Consider the following 20,655-nt stretch of genomic DNA (forward strand, 5'->3'; position numbering starts at 1 on the left):
TGAAGACACACACTCTAACGAACAGACGCATACACACTAGCTAACAGACACACACATTTACTGACAGAGACACACTCAGCGACAGACATACATACACACTCACTTACAAAACATACACTCTCACTGACAAACACAGACTCACTAACACAAACACACTCAGTAACAGACACACACAGTAACGCACTCACTGACACTCACTAGCAGACACACACTCACTGACACTCACTAGCAGACACACACTCAACAGACACTCACAGTAACACTAACACACAGTAACACACACACTAACACTCACAGTAACACTAACACACACACTAACACTCACAGTAATACTAACACTCACAGTAACACACACACACTAACACACACAGTAACACTAACACACACACTAACACACACAGTAACACTAACACACACACTAACACTCACAGTAACACACACACTAACATTTTTTTTTTTTAAATTTAATCCCCCCAGCCTCCTTACCTTTTGGAGTGCTGAGGGGATTCCCTGGGGTCCAGTGGTGCTGCTGGGCTCCTGGGGGGCCGGTCACCTGGCGGGCAGGCAGGCTGGCGGGTGCGCGAGGGAGTACTCTCCCCTGAGTGCTTCCTCTTCAGCTCCCTCGCGCGCCGCATACTGATACCGGCACCGGAAGATGATGTCATCTTCCGGCTCCGGTATTGTCACGAGCGTGGGCTATAGGCCCAGCCGAGACAGTGGGGAGAGCGTGGAAGTGACAGGGTTAATGACACCAGACCCCTGGTTACCTGTTGCTAGTCCCAGCAACCACTCAATTAACCCCTGCAATCCCTTCTACACTAACCCCCTAGTACACACTTTACTGCCACCACCAAGACTTTTAAACCCGGGCGTCTTAGGTTACCCCACACACAGGAGAATTCTAGAATCACAGTTCTACTTTTACTAATCAAACACTTATAATTAACCCTTTTTGGTAACGTTTTTACCTGGGCTCTCTGGAGAGTAAAGCTCGTAGAAAACAGAGACCCCAAGCTGATTAATTAAACATTTAATCTGACAAAAAAAGATTCACAGTGCTGAGTACAAAATAGAGAAATAAATGACATACAGATAACAAATTGCAAAACAGTACATAAAATAAAATAGGAGAAAACACAAGAAATTCCTTACATATATTTACCCTATATAGAATTCTTGTGGGAGTCTTAGATGGTATTGATCTCCTAGAAGTTACTGACAAAAAGAAAAATGAATACTGACTTCTGGATAGTCCAGCACCCTCATTATATATCTAAAACTAGTTATTTCTCAGTGGGCAGACCCCTGGGGGAATCAGAGGGGGTTGGTCTGGCAGTCTATTGCCCACTCTATGAAATTCCTTGTGTCCAGCTCTGGTGATGGCTATCTAGATGTTTTATGGTCTAGGCCTGGTGCAAGATCAAAGACCACAATAAATGCCATCCCAAGGTTTACAAAAAAACAACTCTTAGCATATATAAACACACATCAAACAAGAACTCATGCTTTTGGCATGACAGGTATCATTGCGGTGCGCGAGGGAGCTGAAGAGGAAGCACTCAGGGGAGAGTGCTCCCTCGAGCGCCCGCAGGACCAGCCAGCCGGGTGACAGCAGGGCCAGCCTCGGGGGGCCCGGAGGTGGCCGGCTCCTGGGCCCCCCCGGAGAAGAGGCTGGCCCAGTGACATACATACCGGGTCGCAGGGGCGGCCGGGCCCCCTGGTGGGCCAGGCCCGGTCGCAGCCGCGACCCCTGCGACCCTGGTATGTACGCCACTGCTATTGCGGCCCCTCATGACGTTTTCTGAAAATACGCCATAATACGTGGATTGTAAAGATTGCTCTTCAAAACGCTCCCATAACAGCATATTTTAGGGAACTATGCATTCCCTACTTGGGAGTTTGGCTACTTATTCTAATCAGGAAGTTTGCCCTTTAAGTATGTTCGGGTAGATAGCAGAGCGCTACAGCAACACGGTTGGATACAGAGACTATAAAGTATTTTCTTCTTCTCCAGGAATCGTAGGGTTTTTTGATATTCGTGTTATCCTTAAAACGTTACCTCAGCATCTCCTGCACTCCTAAAGGAAAGGTCCAATTGCTAATAAAGCAAAAAATTCCTCCATAAGGACAGGAAATGAGATTGCTGGGATGTCTGACATTTTCAATTCCTGCAGTCAACTGGGCAAAATCTGGATTTGGCTGCTACAGTGGGTCAAAGTGTGGAAATCTTGGATTTCTGTCTCCTAGACTCTCTTTGAAAAAAGAGGAAGCTGTCCTTTCTGCCTATAGAAGGAGTACTTTTAACCACAGAAGGCATCTAGCACAGGCTGGGTCGCTCATCTAAATTGTCTAATGTGCCAGTGTTCCTGGTCCTAAGAAAAATAGTCCACTAATTTCAGAGCTCTTAAGGCAGTTCTTCACTCCCCTTACCGATTCAGATCTTGGTTGGTTGATTGAGGGACCTATTGCAATGCAGTCAGACTACGACACTGTTTCCCTCACATCAACAGACAGGGCAGTGCCAGAGGCTGGGTCTGTTTCAGCTATGTACCAAAACGGTGCACTGGGCTCAGGATCTCTTGGAGGTCCTCTCTCCATTCCACTCATGATGTGTCAACAATTTAATCACCTACAACCTCAGTACAAGAAATTGGGATCATGAGTAACGGTCTATAGATCTGATCATGTTCACGGTCTACAGAGAGATTTTGAATGCCCGGATAGACCTTGTGGCATTTCTCCGGGCTTGCATTTTTTTCTCCTATAGACTGTTCCCAAGACTACTTCAAAGAGGCAACGGACCGAGCAGTGGGTCTGCCAATCTTTCCGTACTGGCCAAACACGAGCCAGTTTAAAGCCTTGGTGGAGATGACTTTTAAGTTTGGGGATCTTCCGATCTCGAAAACACTTTTTGAAGGCAGGATCTCCTACTGGAAGTGTTGAATAGGTTCTTATTGACTGTAGGGCACTGCATGGTGGATCCTTCATCTGCTGAGTCTTCATGAGTCAGAGTCCACTTGTTGCGTATAATCTTCTAGTCATTCAGCCTCTAGCCTTTACATGAGGATTTGGAGAGTGTCTACATTGTTTTAAGGAACGTCATTGTCTTTTAGTTCATTTGTCCAGTTGGTTCAAATTTACACCTGCAGGAGATTTCTACAGGTTGGGCATTTCCACGTTAAGACCAAATTGTATTCCCTAAGTTCTTATTGAGAAGGGATTGGTCTTCATATATACTGGTTACACGTTTCTTTAAAGCAATAGGCTTCTTAGGCCCACTAGGAAGTTCTTTTTCCCTCCTGGGATCTTTCTTCAGTCTTTCAGGTCCCCTTTTACTTTGGAGGTTGTTCCTTTTAATATTCTGAAGCTTAACCAGCATTCTTAGTGGCCATTACCTCTGCCAAGAGAGTAAGCAAGCTTCAGGATATATCTTCTTCAGTGGAATTTCTTATATTCCGTCAAGGTGAAATGTGTGTTTCATCCTAAAACTTCAATTCAATATCCAGTGTTATGTTAAGCAGCTCATCCTTCTGTAATTATGCCACCTCCCCGCTGGAACTAGATGGCATATTCTAGAGTAAAAAAAAAAAAAGAGGGCATTTCAGATGTTCCTATCAATATCAGCCGAATTCAGAAGATCAGATCAGCTGTTGTCAACTTCTAGGAAAGTTTTAAGGGGAATGAAACCTCTCGTAATCCTATTTTTCGTTATTTTGTCAATTACATGGCCTATGCTTCAGTAGTTTTGATTCGCCAGCGTCCTTCACAGCGCATTCCACAAAGGTAATGGCAAATTCGTGGGCAGAGAAAAGCTCTTGCTTCACCCAAAGAAATCAGCATGGCTGCTTCTTGGTCAGCTTTTAGCACCTTACAAAACGTCAGGCATTTTCAGACTAGATGTACTCTCTGCCTCTAAAATTGCGTTAGGGCGTAGGTACTTCAAGCTGTTTAGGCATTAGTACCACCCGATTGGGAATCTTGCTATATCCCATACGTACTGCCACCATAGGCCAGAAAAAACAGAAATTTTTACTCACCGTAAATTATTTTATTTCAAATCTCCCTCCCTCTAAATTAAAATTTTGCTTACAGTGCGTGGCTTAGGTGTGTATTCTTGCTACGACTGAGGTGGGTTTGCCGGGGAAGCCCTTTATAAGGTATAAGGTATAAGGTATATTAAGAAAAAAATTATTTACGGTGAATATAAAAATAATTTTTTTATTTTTTTTTTAAAAGAACCCTCTCTACTCCCTCCCCTTTCCTCCCCTCGCCAGCCCAGAGTGCATATGCGCTCTGAGCCAGCAAAATGGACCAATCACAGGCTTTTCTTTGAGTAACCTTTTAGATTATACAGAATACAGTTTTCAATCTTTTGTAGTACTAGCAGAAAATAAGTTTGAGGTTTGTAACTTTAAGAACTGTAATACAGTGGCCACAAGTATAGTGGCCAAAAGTCCAAAAATCTTTTTGATCTTTGGATTACAATATCGGCCTATATCTACTATTGTCGGGGTTCTAATGAGGGAATGTTTTTTCTTTTTTCATAGTTGTATTATCTTTAATTTCCTTACCAAATCATCATTTTAGTTGTATAGCTTTAAAATGAAACATCATGCAGAATACTCTACTTCGCCTCATATGACATATCATCTTGGTGTGTTTTCAAAACTATATGTGCGCCAGTTAGCGTATAATTCTATAGGGTTAATTAGTTCTCTATATTCTGCCAGTAAATTCATTTATATGATTGCATGGTTTGGAATTTTAATGCATTGAGCGAACTGTTGGCATTCCTATTTAAACAAATCCCTTTAGAGAATTTGGGGGAAAAGCTCAAAGAAATTGGGCTTTAATAAGGTTTAAATAGTTCTCTAAACAGCAAGGCTCTATGCAGACTAGGAGTGAACTGGTTAAACTACGGAGCATCCGCTGACTTAGAATGAAAGACCCATTAGCTGTGCCGGTTTCTTTAGGATGATGGCCAGTTATGATATAATGGTGCAAAACCTTAATTCACTTTGGGTCTCTTAAGCAGAACAAAACTGCTTGACGTCACCTGGCAACACAGAGGGGATTTAAAACAAAGCGTTTTTACAGGCCATGCTCCCTTATATTTAATGGGTTCACTCCAGTTGTTTGACAATTTCCTGTGGGGTCCTAGATGGCATCTTTGAAGCCAAGCTGCTGCCCACGCTTTTACAGGGTGGAGGCGAATATCCTGTATACTGGGGGCCTTATTTTATTTTTATTTTTTTAAAGAATGATGTCAATTGAAAAAAGTTGGCAGTCAATAAGACATTGAACATTTTTGTCCTCATCTGGCCTATACACAGCAACCATTGATCATCTCAAGTCTAGCTTATTAATGGGGGGATATGTACACATATGTCATAAAGCAGTTGTGTAAAAAGTCATATGCATTTCTTTTAATAAATTTTTTTCTTAAAGTTCTTAAATCATGATCCGTAAGCCATATTTACTGTAACACTGGAATAAATAGGATAAAACCTTTTTTAAATGGCAGTCTAAGCAACAGCTTCTTGATCTAAAGAGAGATCTGACTGTCATTAATAGGGGCTTTAATAAAATTTTCCTAGTTTGTTGCAGAGTTGGAAAACACTTCAAACTGTTTTTTTTTTTTTTTTTTGTTTTTTTTTTTTGTTTTTTTTTTTGCCTTTTTACTGTTAAACCCAGAAAACTACAGATGTGAGGCTAAACAAGTCTCTTTTTAGCCTATATAACTATGTAACATTACAGCTAAAACGCAGTGTGCTGGTTATGTTGTCTAGAGTTCTAAGTACTGTCTCCTGGTTTTATGTCGGTGTTTAGACGTAGTTAAACTAAGACTGGACTCTCCGCAGCTCTCTGACTCTGCCCCTTCCTTGGCCATGTTGATAATGCAGAGTTTACAGTCCTGCATTGTCATTGTCTGTTTCATTCAATCTGGATGGAGATGTTTGACGGAGAGCAACATGTTGTATAAAATAGACTCTGATTAGTTGCTGATTATACAAAACAATTCACTCAGCATTATTAATGCAGCGAAGGTGACGGAACAGTCTCCAGGTGCCATGGAGAGGCCGGTTTCATGCCCAGTGGGAATGATTCATTATCTAATTGTCTTGGTGGTGGTACGGTTTATACTAGAATAGGTGTGGGTGGTGTTCTACTGCAGACAAGTAGTGATTTTAAACCCGTTCACCCACTGAACCAAATCATGTGCCTAACTGGGAGTGGTGGTGTTCATGACAGCCGGCTTTGTCAAAACGGTTCTAAACAGTTTGACATAAAACTGGGGGAAAGTGCCCAGAGACTCTAGGCAACATAGCCACCACACCAAGCTAAAGTGGTTGTGTTGCTTAGAGCACATGTTTAAAATAAAGAGCATCAATAATTAGAATAACTAGTATAAAGGTAAAACTCCCATGATGCCTTGCAGGCCTTTAGGTTAAGGGCTACGTTTTGGGGAGCCCTGCTTTAAACTGTTGCCCACTATCTTATACCCTTGCCCTTTCATTGATGCATCTACACCATTTTGTACTCTACATCAGAGGTTAAATGGGTACTCGAAGCACCATAACCCCTACAGAGTTCGATAGTAGGTACGGTTTGAGTCTCCTTGTGCTGTCCTGCTGTTAAGCATAAACTTTTTATCTCTTTTTTTTTTCTTCTTTTTTCTTTTTTTAATCCTCTGCTTCGTCATTGATATATCTAGCAGAAGTTCTTACTCTATTAATTCTGTCTGCATTTGGTCAAATGTAATTGACAGATAACACATTCTCAGCCAAGAAATTCTGTTTGTAGTTGTCCAAAGTTTTTATTTACCAAGTAGAAAGGGAACTAAAGTATTCTGTTAACAATTCCCTGTCTTACTCTATTTATTTGGTATTTGTGTGACTGTGTGTGGTTTTTGTTTATTTCTGCATCAATATTTAAATCCTTATAGGAATCCGTTAACGTTATGAAATAATATATTTATGTTATGTTTTCTTTAACTATCGGATGCCCCCCTTTTAAGGATGTATAAAAGAGGATAAACTCCACTTTAATTTTTCGAGCAGAGTCCTAGTCTTAACACAACAACTGCTCCGCTCTCTGTGAAAGCATCAGTGTTGATGGTAATCTTTGACCAGTTAAATTCTTTCCATAGAGAAGTCTATTGAGCAAGTACCTCTAATAGCTGTGCGACATGGTGTATGCACTAAATCACTGCATTAAGATGTAGAGGTTTTGGTGATTAGGGTGCCTTTAATATAAGATGACTCCCCTTCAGGCTTACCCTCCCTGCCAGCCAATCATTTTTTTTTCTTCTTCGTCAAATGTGTATCTATTTTTAAAGAAGTGGCTGGTCAGCCACAGTGTTGTAATCTTATAAACCTTAGAATACAGAGCAAACTGGTTAGGTTATCATTTTACAGTGAGTCATTCATCGTACATGTCTATTAATCTAAAGGTCTATTAGATTTATCTATGGAAAAATATAGCACGGCCGTTCAGCTCTCTAAACAGAAACAATCTGTATTCAGAACTAAGAGTTGGGTGCCACCTTCACTACAGACATGTCAAACCTTGACATTGAAACATAGATAATTAAAGTTTCACCCAGCCATTGGTTTTTAAAGGACCACTATGAAGTGGTCTAGGTGCAGTGGTCTTATCATTTTAACCCTGCAATGTAAAACACTGCAGTTTTGTAGAAATAGCAATGTTTGCATTGCAGGGCTAAATACACCTCTAGTGTTTTGTCTTCCTGTAGAAACATTTGATTAGAGGTGCGCGCCATTTGGCCACAAATCCCTGGTTCCAACTGATTGCTTCTCTATGAACATCAATGGATTGGAGGAGATCGCGGATGATGTGAGCTTAGATGCTGACATCAGTGTAGGCGGAGCTGTAGGCTGCAGTACTGGAAAGGTGGTTTAATCATTAACTTATATTTTCTGATGCCAAAGGGGGATGGATAGAAAGGAAGCTGTAGTCTAAATAATGATTGTTATTTTAGGTACTATAGGTTCCCTTTAATTGAGGTTCATTGTGTTTGTCCATTTCCCAATATTCTTTGAATGTATTTAATATTTTTGGATCCAGTCTTGTATCCGCGTCTTCTAATTTCCCTCACTTAGCATGTCTTATGTAGTGATGCAGTAATTAGCCATATTTTGTTTATTCATTGGGCTACAACAATTAACTGATATTATTCTTGTACTAAATTGATGTAAATTAAAGGGACACTATCGTCACCAAAACAACTTTAGCTTAATCAAGCAGTTTTGGTTTATAGATCATGTCCCTGCAGTCTCACTGCTCAATTCTCTGCCATTTAGGAGTTAAATCACTTTGTTTATGAACCCTAGTCACACCTCCCTGCATGTGACTTTCAGAGCCATCCTAAACACTTCCTGTAAAGAGTCATCTAAAAGGGACACTATAGTCACCAAAACAACTACAGCTTATTGAATTTGTTTTGGTGAGTAGAATCATTACCTTCAGGCTGTTTGCTGTAAACACTGTCTTTTCAGAGAAAATGCAGGGTTTACATTACAGCCTAGTGTTAACTTCACTGACCACTCCTCAGATGGCTGTTAGAGATCATTCCTGGGTTATGGCTGCCTAAAATGTATCCAAACATTCAGTGTCCCCACCCTCTGCATGCAGACACTGAACTGTCCTCATAGAGATTAATTGATTCAATTCATCTTGATGAGGAGATGTTGATTGGCCAGGGATGTGTTTGAATTGTGCTGGCTCTGCCCCTGCTCTGCCTCCTTTTCAGTCTCAGCCAATCCTATGGAGAAGCACTGTGATTGGATCAGGCTACCACTCCTGATGAGGTCAGCAGACTGCTTGTTTTTTTGACAGTGACTGAGGGAGGGAGGGGGTGACACAGGTGGCAGAGTGAGGGAGGGAAGGGATTGCAGAGTGAGGGAGGGGGTGACAGGTGGAAGGGTGATGGAGGGAGGGGTTGACACAGTGAGGGAGAGGGTGAAAGGTGGCAAAATAACTGAAGGAGGGAGGGGGTGACAGTGAGGGAGGGGATTGTAATTTTAAATATACCTTTTCCCTGGTGGTCCAGTTTCTTTGATCCCTGGTGGTGCAGTGTCTTTGATCCCTGGTGGTCCGGTGGGCTGTCTCTCCAGTTTGCCCTGAGAGGCAGAGATCCAGCACAGTCTGCAGCTTCGCCGGATGTGATGTGATGTCCAGAAGTCAGAGCCTTGCCATAGTAACCCGCAGCAACACTTTGATTGGCCCGAGATCGCGAGATACAGCACAGTTTGCAGCTGAGACTGTACTGGCTCTCTGCCTCTCAGGACAGATTGGAGGGGCCTCACACCCAGCGGCATACTGGGCAACCAGCCGGTGTCGGATCCTCTGTGAGGGACCGAGGACCTAACACAGTCTGCCCTATGGCCACTGACATGGGCGGCAAAATGCTGCTGCTGTCAGAATGCCGTCTGGAGCTCGCAGACTATGGATGGGCCGTCCCTGTGTGTGTATGTGTGTGTGTGTGTGTGTGTGTATGTATGTATTACAATATTAAACAAAAATCTGCACACCAGTCAAGCCATAAGACTTGCTTTTCCCGCAGAAATCACAAATTTGCAATGATGTTACTACCGCAAAGGATTCTGGGTGGGCATATGCAAATTAGTTCAACAAAGTATCAAATTTTTGCCTCATTCCATTTTAAACATGGTGTCAGGGTGGCAGTCCGGTGCCCGGGACCCAGACACAGTGTCCAGGCGGCGGCGCGTGGACCGGGACCCAATATGCCTGATGTTAAGTGGGAGTCTTCAGTGTGGAGGTGGATTAGCAGGGTCTGGTGCAGGGTAACCGCACGCCCCCTGGTGTTGAGCACCAGCGTTTGTGCAGCCACATACCAAGACCCTGAATCAGCTTATGCGGATAACAGGAACTAGGAGCTTGGAAATTAAGCAGACCTCCCAGGAGCTTAATAGGGAGGCTCTGCAGCAAGAATGTATCCAGTACTAGAAACAAGGCAAGACTAGAGATAGGCACCAAACATGAAAACAAGACAGAACTAATAGAACCCAGAACCAGAGAAGGATAGTAAGCTAAACCCAGAACATATACACAAGACATGAGGAAAACAAACATAACATGGGCATGACTAGACAGGACTATACATGGACTGGGGATACAAACTAAAACAAGACAAGATAACATAGGCAAAACAAGAGGAGAATTAACGAAGTACTACATATGTAAATCATGGGGATTTAGTCACACTATATGATCATACATTTTATAAGCCTGCCAACAACGCCAATGTACCCCATATCTGGCAGGTCCTACACTGCCTAATGTATGCTAAAACAACCAAAATACATATATAGCACTTACCTGCAAGAAAGGGCAGAAGCCTTGAGGAGCTGCCTACAGGAACACTGAAACAGAGTGAAATGATGGAAAACAAACGGGTGTGGTAACATAAAACAAACATTTAAAGGAAACCTGGAGACTGGGAAATCCAGGGACGGACTATAGGAATGAACCCAGAAATCCCAGCATAAAGAAAACCAGACATAGACTAAAAAACCAAGGAAAACTAAGCAAGAATAGCAAAAAGAGTACTGGATACCAGAAGCCAAGTCCAGACATCAGAACAGAGCAGAGCAGATCATGACACATGGATTCCTTTGAGTCTGTGTTTGCTGTATACAACAGCTTTGAAACACAACTTGGGAAAAGATGCAAAGCCAGTAAACCACTCATGGACAGCGGTTTTGTTAATGCAAATCATCAGCATGAGGTTGGTTACTGGCTTGCTATTGAGGCTTGGCAGTACTGTTGTATGTATATATGTGTGTGTGTGTGTGTATATATATATATATATGCAAATCATCAGCATGAGGACAGACAGATATATATATATATATATATATATATATATATCTGTCTGTCCTCATGCTGATGATTTGCATTAAAGGGACACGGTAGTCACCCAGACCACTTCAGCTCAGTGAAGTGGTCTGGGTGCCAGGTCTCCCAGGTTTTAACCCTTCAGATGTAAACATAGCAGTTTCAGAGAAACTGCTATGTTTACATTGCAGGGTTAATCCAGCCTCTAGTGGCTGTCTTCCTGACAGCCACTAGAGGCGCTTCTGCGACGCTGGATGCGACAATTGCATTCAGCATGCAGAATGTCCATAGGAAAGCATTGAGAAATGCTTTCCTATGGACTGTTGGAATGCGCATGCGGAGTCGGAGTGGGAGGAGAGGTCACCAGCGCCGAGGGAGCCCGGTGCTGGGTTAAAGTTTTAACCCCTTCAGTGCCAAGGGAGAGGGCCCTGGGGGTGGAGGGGGACATAATACATAACCTTTTTGGTTTTTGTATATATACATATATATATATATAGTATATGGATAAAACTAATGTCTTTGTGTGCTTTTCTGTGCAGGTCTACATTATTAAGGTCACCTGGTCCAATGGTAACACGGAGGTCATCTACAGAAGATACAGCAAGTTCTTTGACCTGCAGGTAAGGAGGAATATGGTGGTAAATGCCCCTGTCTCTCTTCTGTTTTTGTTTGTTTCTCTTGATATATTGCAATCACAGTCACGATAAGGTGGTATGTTTAAAATTGCAGCTAAAGGCTTTAAAGCCTTTATGATCACTTTTCTCAAGGCAACTCTTTAGTAGGGGTACATGGAATACAGTAGAACCTACTGCAATTGCATATTGTAAAAAGACTGAATTCAGCCAAAGGGTAAACTTTGTGATCACTTCCTACCTATTAACCTAAGCACATCTTAAAACTCATATAATAGATGTATGTATTAACCTTATTCTAAATGTATGTATGTATCCTTGTTCCTGCAGCAATTTGTAACATCAAATCTGCATCAACTTTATTAAAACACTGCACTCACAGCCCCATTTTCTTATTTTATATAGTGCAGTTTTTGATTATATTTGTACTAACACCTTCACACTGGGCTGTATAATTAATTATAATTCCAAATATGGTGCACTAAATCGACACCGTTGCAAGTTTTGTAATTGGAGTCCTTTCTCTCTTTAGATTTTATAGTCGTCTTGTAACTAACAGATAAAGGGTTCTTCAGTCTGGTCACCTTTCTATTCTTACACAACAGCCCTGGTAGAAGAAATGTGTTTTCAGTCCTACTAGAGTCTATACTCTACAGTCTAAAGTCTTCTAAAGTACTACAATACCCACATCACCAATAATGGATTTTATATGAAGAAACTCGCTTAACGGCATGCTCTAAGCACCATAACTAGTGCAGCTGATTTAAATGGTTATCCTGCAAAGTATGGTGGTGTTGTTTCTCCACTTATTGTGATACTGTCTTGATCTTTGAGTGGTTTCACAAAAACCTGGTGCTTTGTCAAGCCTAAGGCCCAGCCCCTGCAGTTCACCTATAGTTTAAATGAACGTCCACATTAGCCTGTCCAACGTAAGACAGTAAGAACGACTGAGCGTACTCGGCCTTGCGTTGTATGCATAGGCGTGCGCAGCCTATTGCATTAGGGTGTGCACCCTAAAGCACAAACACACGCCGCATGTATATATGTATATATATATATATATATATATATATACACACACACATATATACATACACTGCTGTGTGTGTGTGTGTGTGTGTGCTGTTAGTGTGCTGTGTGAGGGTGGTGTGTGTAAGGGTGCTGCTGTGTGTGTGTGTGTGTGTATGTGTGAGGGTGCTGGTAGTGTGCTATGTGGGTGAGGGTGTTTGTGTGTGTGTGTGTGTGTGTGAGGGTGTTTGTGTGTGTGTGTTAGGGTCCTGTTAGTGTGATGTGTGAGGGTGCTGTGTGTGTGAGGGTGCTGTTTGTGTGATGTGTGTGGGTGTCATGTATTTCTGAGGGTGCTGTTTGTGTGTGTGTGTTTGCGAGGGTGTTGTTAGTGTGCTGTGTGTGAGGGTGTTGTGTGTTTGTAAAGGTGCTGTGTGTGTTTGTGAGGGTGCGGTTAGTGTACTGTGTGTGTGAGGGTGCTGTATGTGTACTGTATGTGTGTGGGTGCTGTTTGGGTGTTGTGTGTGTGTGTGTGAGGGTGCTGTGTGTGTGCTGTTTGTGTGAGAGTGCTGTATGTCTGTAGGTGCTTTTTGTGTGTGGGTGCTGTATGTGTGTGTGTGTGCTGTATGATTGGACAGATTGTGGAGGTGGGGGCAGATTAGTAAATATCCCCCCTCCCTTCTTACCTTATGTAGGGAGGGGGGATCCTTGCTGCCATGTGCCATCTCTGGTGGTCCAGTGGAGAGTGAACTCTAGCCTGCGGGGCTAGAGTTAACTCTCGTGAGATCTGAGCGTTGCCGCGGCAATGCTCAGATCTCGCCAGAGGAACCTGGCGGAGCTGCTGTCTAGAGCTCCCCGGGTCCTCTCCTGCCTCCCTTCATGCTGCTGTGGGCCGGTGAGGTAGATCTTTGATCTCCCCGCCGGCCCATGGAGGCTTAGAGCAGAGCCGACACTCAGCGCCGGTTCTGCGTGAGCCGACAGGGGAGAATAAAGTCCTGGGGAATAAAGTGTGGGAACCAAGATTCCCACCCCCCCAAAAAAATAATATACACTCCAGTGTGTGTATGTATATGTGTGTGTGTGTGTGTGTGTATATGTGTGTGTATATATATATATATATATATATATATATATATATATACACACACATTGACACGCATACTCAAACACACACACATACACTCATACATTCATAGACACACGCATTCACAGACACACATATTCACATACACTGACACACATACACATTCACAGACACACATACACATTCACAGACACACATTCACAGATACACATACACACATACACTCACATATTCACACACACACACACACATTCACATACACACACACATTCACACACACACACACATTCACATACACACACACAGACACACACACATACACAGTCAAAGACACACACACACACACACACACACAAACAGACATTCACACACACACAAATTATTATTTTTTTAATTAAAAAAATGTCCACCCAGCCTCCCTACCTGGAGTGCTGGCGTGGACTTGTCCCTGGGGTCCAGTGGGTCGGGCGGCTCTCTCAATATCAGCCGCGGCGAGGGAGCTGTGAGCTCTCTGCTCCCTCTCGCCGCGCTGGCTGTCTGCTGTAGCTGGGAGCCGGAATATGACGTCATATTCCGGCTCCCAGCATCAGCAAGCAGCGCGCGGCGAGAGGGAGCAGAGAGCTCACAGCTCCCTCGCCGGCACACCGGCACACCCCGTGCGCACGCCTATGGTTGTATGATACATCATGTGAAATTAGCGTACATTCTATGAAGCCTTTCCTTTCTCCATTACCAGAATTTTTTCACCACGTTGACTTTCTTGACTGCCATGGAAAACGTCCTCAACAATAGTCTATTGTAGAAACGGCGTCCAGGTTTCCTGCTATAATAGGATTCTTCCTTTTTATTCTCATGTAACCATAGCATCCAGTAGATTGGGGATGATTCAAGGCTTGTTTGTAGCATATCGTTCTGTTTTCTATAATTGGAGACTATATTTTGCAATCTTCACGAGAAATGATCTCATTGCCTTTCTCTATGATTATCATCCTACTCCTATCCGGAGAATTCTTTATAACTGTTTTGTTCCTGTTGTAGATTTTAAAAACTAGATTTAAAAATATATATTATTTTATTCCATTTACATGTACCTGTGTGTACTATGTTTCTATGATTACATTTGGTTCGTGTGTGCATAAGTAAGAATACGAAACATTTATCTCGAAACCAGCTTCTAAATACCTGGCAATGAATAATGTTGGTATGTGCACTTTCAGTAAGGCGGAATATTGACAAAATGACCAAAGTCCAAATACTTTAGATAACGAGGCATTCTAAACATTTTAGAAGTAAATTTGCCTCCGTTCAGTAATATAATATAGAACAAGAAAAGGGAAAACAAAAACCAACACAACCTGTATAAAGGAGAACTGTCACTTCCCTTAAGTTATAATATTCTTTTAACAAATATGTATTTGTAAGATGCGGTTTTGGCTTTGACTTGTCTGCCTAGATTGTGTTGTATTTTGCTAAATTTGTGATCTAAATTTAATATTAAACTTGCATCTCATGAAACAAGGCTAAGACAATTAACAGGGGATTTCCAATGGTTTATTTAATGGTGTAAACTCCAGAAAAGTGACAGAGTTCCTTTTAGTTAGTCAGTCAGTCATACCATTAAAGTGTTATATCGCAATCTACCTGTGTAATGAACTCGATTAGATTCTTCTACCAACCTTGTTTTCTTGTAACTAACAATTACAATTGTCCCATGCGCCATCAGATCGGTTTGTCTAGATCAGGGGTAGGCAACATTTTGCACTCCAGATGTTGTTGGCTACATCTTCCCTGATGCTTTGCCAGCAAATTTTGTTTTGTTTAAGGTATGCAGCTCTTCACGATTCTGAACAAGTCAGAGTTGGGGTGAAGCCAGCCTTTGACATTGTCCCTACAAAGATCCTCTACTAATAATCTGCATTGACTATTGGGTACAGCCACGTTACAAATCGGAAGAATTAATCTGCTTGCCATTGGTGCACTTTCAATACCATCTGGGATTTGTGGATGGGTTTTTGCTTTTTTATTTTTTTTATTTTTTATTTTTTTTTACGAATTCTGTCTTTTTGGTCAAATTATCACTCAGCGTTTTATTAAACATAGAGAAATATTCACTCCATAAATAAATAATAATAATAAAAAAGCTGATCCTACACATTTTTATTAACTAGATTATATCCTTTTTTTTTTTTTTTTTTTTTTTTTTAATTGAGCGCTCTAGGGCATTCGTGAACCAGATGCTCTGTGAAAGCACTAGGTGTCCGTCTTAGAAACCTCCTTTAATCCAGATTTATTTGTTCACATTGTGCGTGGCTTTATTAAATAAGCGTAGCTTCGGACCAAAGATATTTAAAGCTTACTGCCGCCCAAAGAGAAAAAGTAAGCCAAGATATGCTTGGAAAATGAGAACTCACTTACAAACAATACAAATAGAGGATGTATTACATATAATAGTTTTATTTTCAATAATAAAAAAGGTCAGTTTACTTTAATTGTGCAAGTTATCTGTGTTCCCTCATATAAAATATTAATGGTTGCACGTTTCCTATTGCAATTGTGTTTGCGGATGTGAAGGTGGTAACCAGGAAAATATCAAACCTGATAATGTCTGTATACTGGAGAAAGTCCAATTCTGTACAGAGTGAGGAAATCACCTTGGACTAGAGTCTTCAGTTTTATGTGAGCGGTTTTATTAGATAAACCCAAAACAACAAAATGAAAATAGGTGGCTTTTTCTGATAACCGTTTAATACATAATTTTTTGGTCTGGTGTAGCCCCTGTTGTTTGGAGGAGTCCGATAAGCTCACGGAATGTTTCTTTTGCAATAGCACAAGTGAACTAAAACTTGTGTGAGACTCTCCTAAGGGACCAGCTTTTAAAAGGACACTAAAACCACTGCATTTTATTGAAGTGGTTGTAGTGCCAAGAGTTCCCTGGCACAGTACCACTGTTCAGTATTAAACCATTTTGAAATTATTTTAAACTTTTTCTGAGGGTCCCCAGCTGCCCATGACACCATACCCCCGGGGGCGGGGGAGGGGGGGGGGGGTATTCCTAAGCCAAAGTGCAACTTAACATTCGTCTCTATTTTTTTTTTTTTTTTCCCAGGGTATTGGGGCATGTTCCAACCAGGACAGTTCTGCTTGATCCAAGTGGCTTGGAAGATTGCATAACTTTTATTAAATCTCCTTGACCATGTTAAAAACATTGATAATTCTTTTTCTGGAATCTCCTTTTTGAAAGAGCCTAACCCAGTGCATATGCGACATAGCACAATACTATTTTACCAATAAACCCAGATTATAATTATTGTATCAACCTGTATAGAAATGCTGCCTAAAACTATGTTAACGTTAATGTTAATGTTGCAATAGTAAGTAAAGTACTTGCTTTTTTTTTTTTTACACTGTTGCACTGCTTTTTTTTTGGTCTTTTTTTCCCTGAGTTCAGATTTAGGTTGTGGTTATTCCCCAAGTATTGGAAGTAAGATGATTTATATTACAGGTATTTGGAGTGAACGCTATTTTTCTCAAGCTATTAAGTCTAAACATATTAACGTTTTTCCAGGATTTGCCAAAACGATGATCTATATTACAGGTATTTGGAGAGAATGTTTACTTTTTTCCTAAAACTCCAAGATGCCATACATATGAATGTAAATCATTTTGTATGATGTTTTTTTAATGAGAAGGCTTTATGATCATTTTAAAGGGCTTATACATTTTTATAAACCATTTTTTTAGCTTATCTTAACACAAAAGTAAAAAACACTACGCAAATCAGAAAAATGTGTACTGTGATACTTTTATAAAATTCATGTGATCGGTTACCTGATCTCTCAGACACCCACGCATACAGTGGTTGATAGGGCTCACTAAGGAATGAGGAATGTGTTTTTCTTTAGTTTTGTTTTTTATGATGTATTCCCCCACCTATGATTAATTGTAGAACTGCAGTAGCTCTTAAACAGTGTGCAACATCACTCATTGCTGTCCCAGCTTCTCTTGGAAGGCATTTCCTCTGTGCAGTGGCAAAGCGTGTGTTGCCAGCACCCGTGGCAAGTATGATGTCCCCCAGGGCCGGACTGGGAAAATAAATTTGTCCCGGGCATTTTTCTTATCACAGCGGCCCATTAAGAAGGGGGCGGGGGCAGAGAGGGTGTGTTTTGTCCTCACCAATGACAAACACACCCCCTCTCAAAGTGAGCATGTTGGTTCAATGCTCTTCTCTGTTGAAGAGCTCTAGCATGAGAAAAAGGCCCTGTATTTGTATTTGTTCTGTGTAGAGTGAGTTGATTGTGGTGTGGTATAGTGTAATCAGGTCGGTTTTAGTCGTGTTGTGTTTGTAGTGTTATGTAATGCATATGTGGCTAGGGGCTGTAGAGAGTGTGTATAGGGAATGTAGCAAGTGTGTGCATATGGGCTATAGTGTGTGTGTGTGTGTGTGTGTGTGTGTGTATGTATAGGTGATGTAGTGTGTGTAGGGGTTGTAGAGAATGTGTGTTTAGGGAATGTAGTATGTGTTCTCTTACAAGGAATTTAGTGTGTGTAGATGATCCAGAGTTGGGTAAGGAATCTAATGTGTGTCTGGAATGTAATGTGTTTAGGGGTGCAGTGTGTGTGTGTGTATGTGTGTGTATATGTATGTATGTATGTATATATATATATATATATATATATATATATATATTATATATATATATATATATAATGTGTGTGTTTGGAAGTTTAGTGTGTGAGGGGTGTAGTGTGTGTGTGATGGTTGCTGGATGTGGGTGTGTGTGTGTATATGTTAGGAGGGAATGTGTGTTGGGGCAGGGGTTAAAAACAATAACAAAAAATACATTATATCCCCTTCTCCCCCCCCCCTCCCTTCCTACCTTTAGCCTCCGCATCTCGTGGGTGGAACCCGGCGGAGCTGCAAGATAGAGCTCCGCCGGATCCTCCTCTCCCTCTCCAGCTGTATGCCTGTACAAGTGGGCCGGTGAGGGAGATCTTTGATCTCCCCACCGGCCTGTCATGGAAAACAGCGGGGCAGGCGCTTGAATAGTGCCGGCCATGCATAGACCGGCTGGGGAGATCTTGTGACCTCCCCTGCCAGCCTCGGCCCATGGACATCACGACCCACCAGGCATTTGTCCGATGGCCAGGCCGGGCCAGATATCCCCTAACCCATGGACCATTAGCACTCTGCGAATGTCTTAACGAATGCCTATATAGACTACCTCAAAATCTACCTCATGTTTAAAATAATGTGCATAGACTATAGACATTACTTTAGACGTGAAATGGATTTTAAAATTCTGCAATGCAACTATAAGTGTTACACACGTCACAGAGACAAGGCAGGGAGGGAAGGAGGAACAAGGCTATCTAGGAGCTTATTAACGGAGTACCGGTATGACCCCATTTTAATAGTCATTTACATAATGCCTAATAGCAGCGTGATTTTATGTTTGAAGATACCGCCGGTATCTTGTGTTTGTGTGTGTGTCTCTGTATGTCTTTGTGTATGCCTATTGTGCATGCCAATATTGTTTAAAACAAAACTATTTATGTGGCCAGCCTCCCTTTAAAATTTTAACAAATTTGCCTTTATTCCAGCCCTGCATGGGTCCGCCAGCTCTTTCTCCACCCCAATCTGCCTCCATGGCTGATATCATCCAAATTGTCGATCTCAGACTATTCAATGTTTTCCTGTGGGTGGGGAGATGGGATGGGGGCAGAGCCAAATGCCACGCTGGCCAATCAGGATCTCCTCATAGAGATGCATTGAAACCCAAGAGGTATAAGATCAGGAAGGCCTGCATGGGGCATCAACAGTAATGGAACTAGCAACGCCTATAGTGGGCAGTCTTGCTCTCTGAAGGGGCTATTTGGCTGGCTGCCAACAGTCAGGATCTTGCAGAGAGTGCAGCTGAAACCTCTAATAATGTCCTCGCGCTGTTCTGCCCAAGGACAGTTCACTGGTGTCCCCATTGAGCGACATGAAGGAACTAAACTGGGTCAGTGAGAAAAGACCCCAAACTTTTCTGCCAAATTCAGGACTTTTGTTGTACTTATTGTAGACAACAGTACAGCTCTTGAGATGTGCACACACAAGACTATTCCAATTTTTCTTATTTGTATTATCACCATAGTGCTTTAGACAGTAGAAAAAATAATTATATATAAGTAGGTTAGGGTATCGTGTGTGCCATAGGTACCTTTTTATTAGAATGGGTTTGCTGTTCTATTTATTTATTTTTGTGTCTATTTTCGTTATGTTCATTAAGACACAACATAAAATAAGTTAATATGAGTAATTTGCACTCAGTATTTGAGTAAAATTGGATTAATATTGGCTTACTTAATTAATCATCAAATTATGAGGGTCACTACTATGTACTACAAGTATACTACTCTCGATTTATGGTAGTAATAAGTTAACTACAAAATTAAAATAAAACTTGACACCATTTCACTTTGAGGTAGAGAAACTCAAACAATATAAGTCTGTATTGTTTGTCTGTGTGTAATTATATGTTGTTTATTGTAATATAAGGTGTCTAAAAAAAAAAAAAGAGAGAGAGAGAAAAAAGTAGGTGTATAAAAAGCTTTGGCCTGGAGCTTGCCTTACATTCTCTTATATAAATTGCAGGTGGCTAAGCTGTTGTGCTCTGCCAGATTGTAAGCCAGATAATAAAAATATATAATTTCTTCACAAGAGAAGCTTGTGTTCTTTTCTGTGTTAGTGTCTCCTAAAAGAACATATCTAGCCAGATGTTGTAATCACTATATTGTCCAAGAATACATCTTGAGCACTGTATACAGATAATTATTTTTGCTTTGAGCTCTGCATGTTGAATTCATTTGAGAGGGGGAACCGGTGAGGCTAACGCCTTGGTGTTTGAAAGTCTGTCATTACTTTGTATAACAAGGACCAAAAGGATTGGGGTCACACCCGGAATGTGCATTCTGCAGGAATGGTGCTGCCGTAATGACCGATATTCATACATAATAAACATTAGGTTACAGCGCACACATAAAAAAACACTTATAAATCTTATCTTGCTA

General features: G+C 41.5%; 1 protein-coding gene across 1 annotated transcript in view; it reads left to right on the plus strand.

Moving 5' to 3' along the window:
• Positions 1-20,655, plus strand: part of SH3PXD2B (SH3 and PX domains 2B) — a 145,542-nt gene that overhangs the window by 29,456 nt on the left and 95,431 nt on the right. Inside the window, exon 2 of the mRNA XM_063447362.1 lies at positions 11,421-11,501. Within this exon, the coding sequence (XP_063303432.1) occupies positions 11,421-11,501 (81 nt within the window). The remainder of the gene's footprint in view (positions 1-11,420; positions 11,502-20,655) is intronic.

The sequence above is a fragment of the Pelobates fuscus genome, chromosome 3 (assembly GCF_036172605.1).
Source record: "Pelobates fuscus isolate aPelFus1 chromosome 3, aPelFus1.pri, whole genome shotgun sequence".
NCBI lineage: Eukaryota > Metazoa > Chordata > Amphibia > Anura > Pelobatidae > Pelobates > Pelobates fuscus.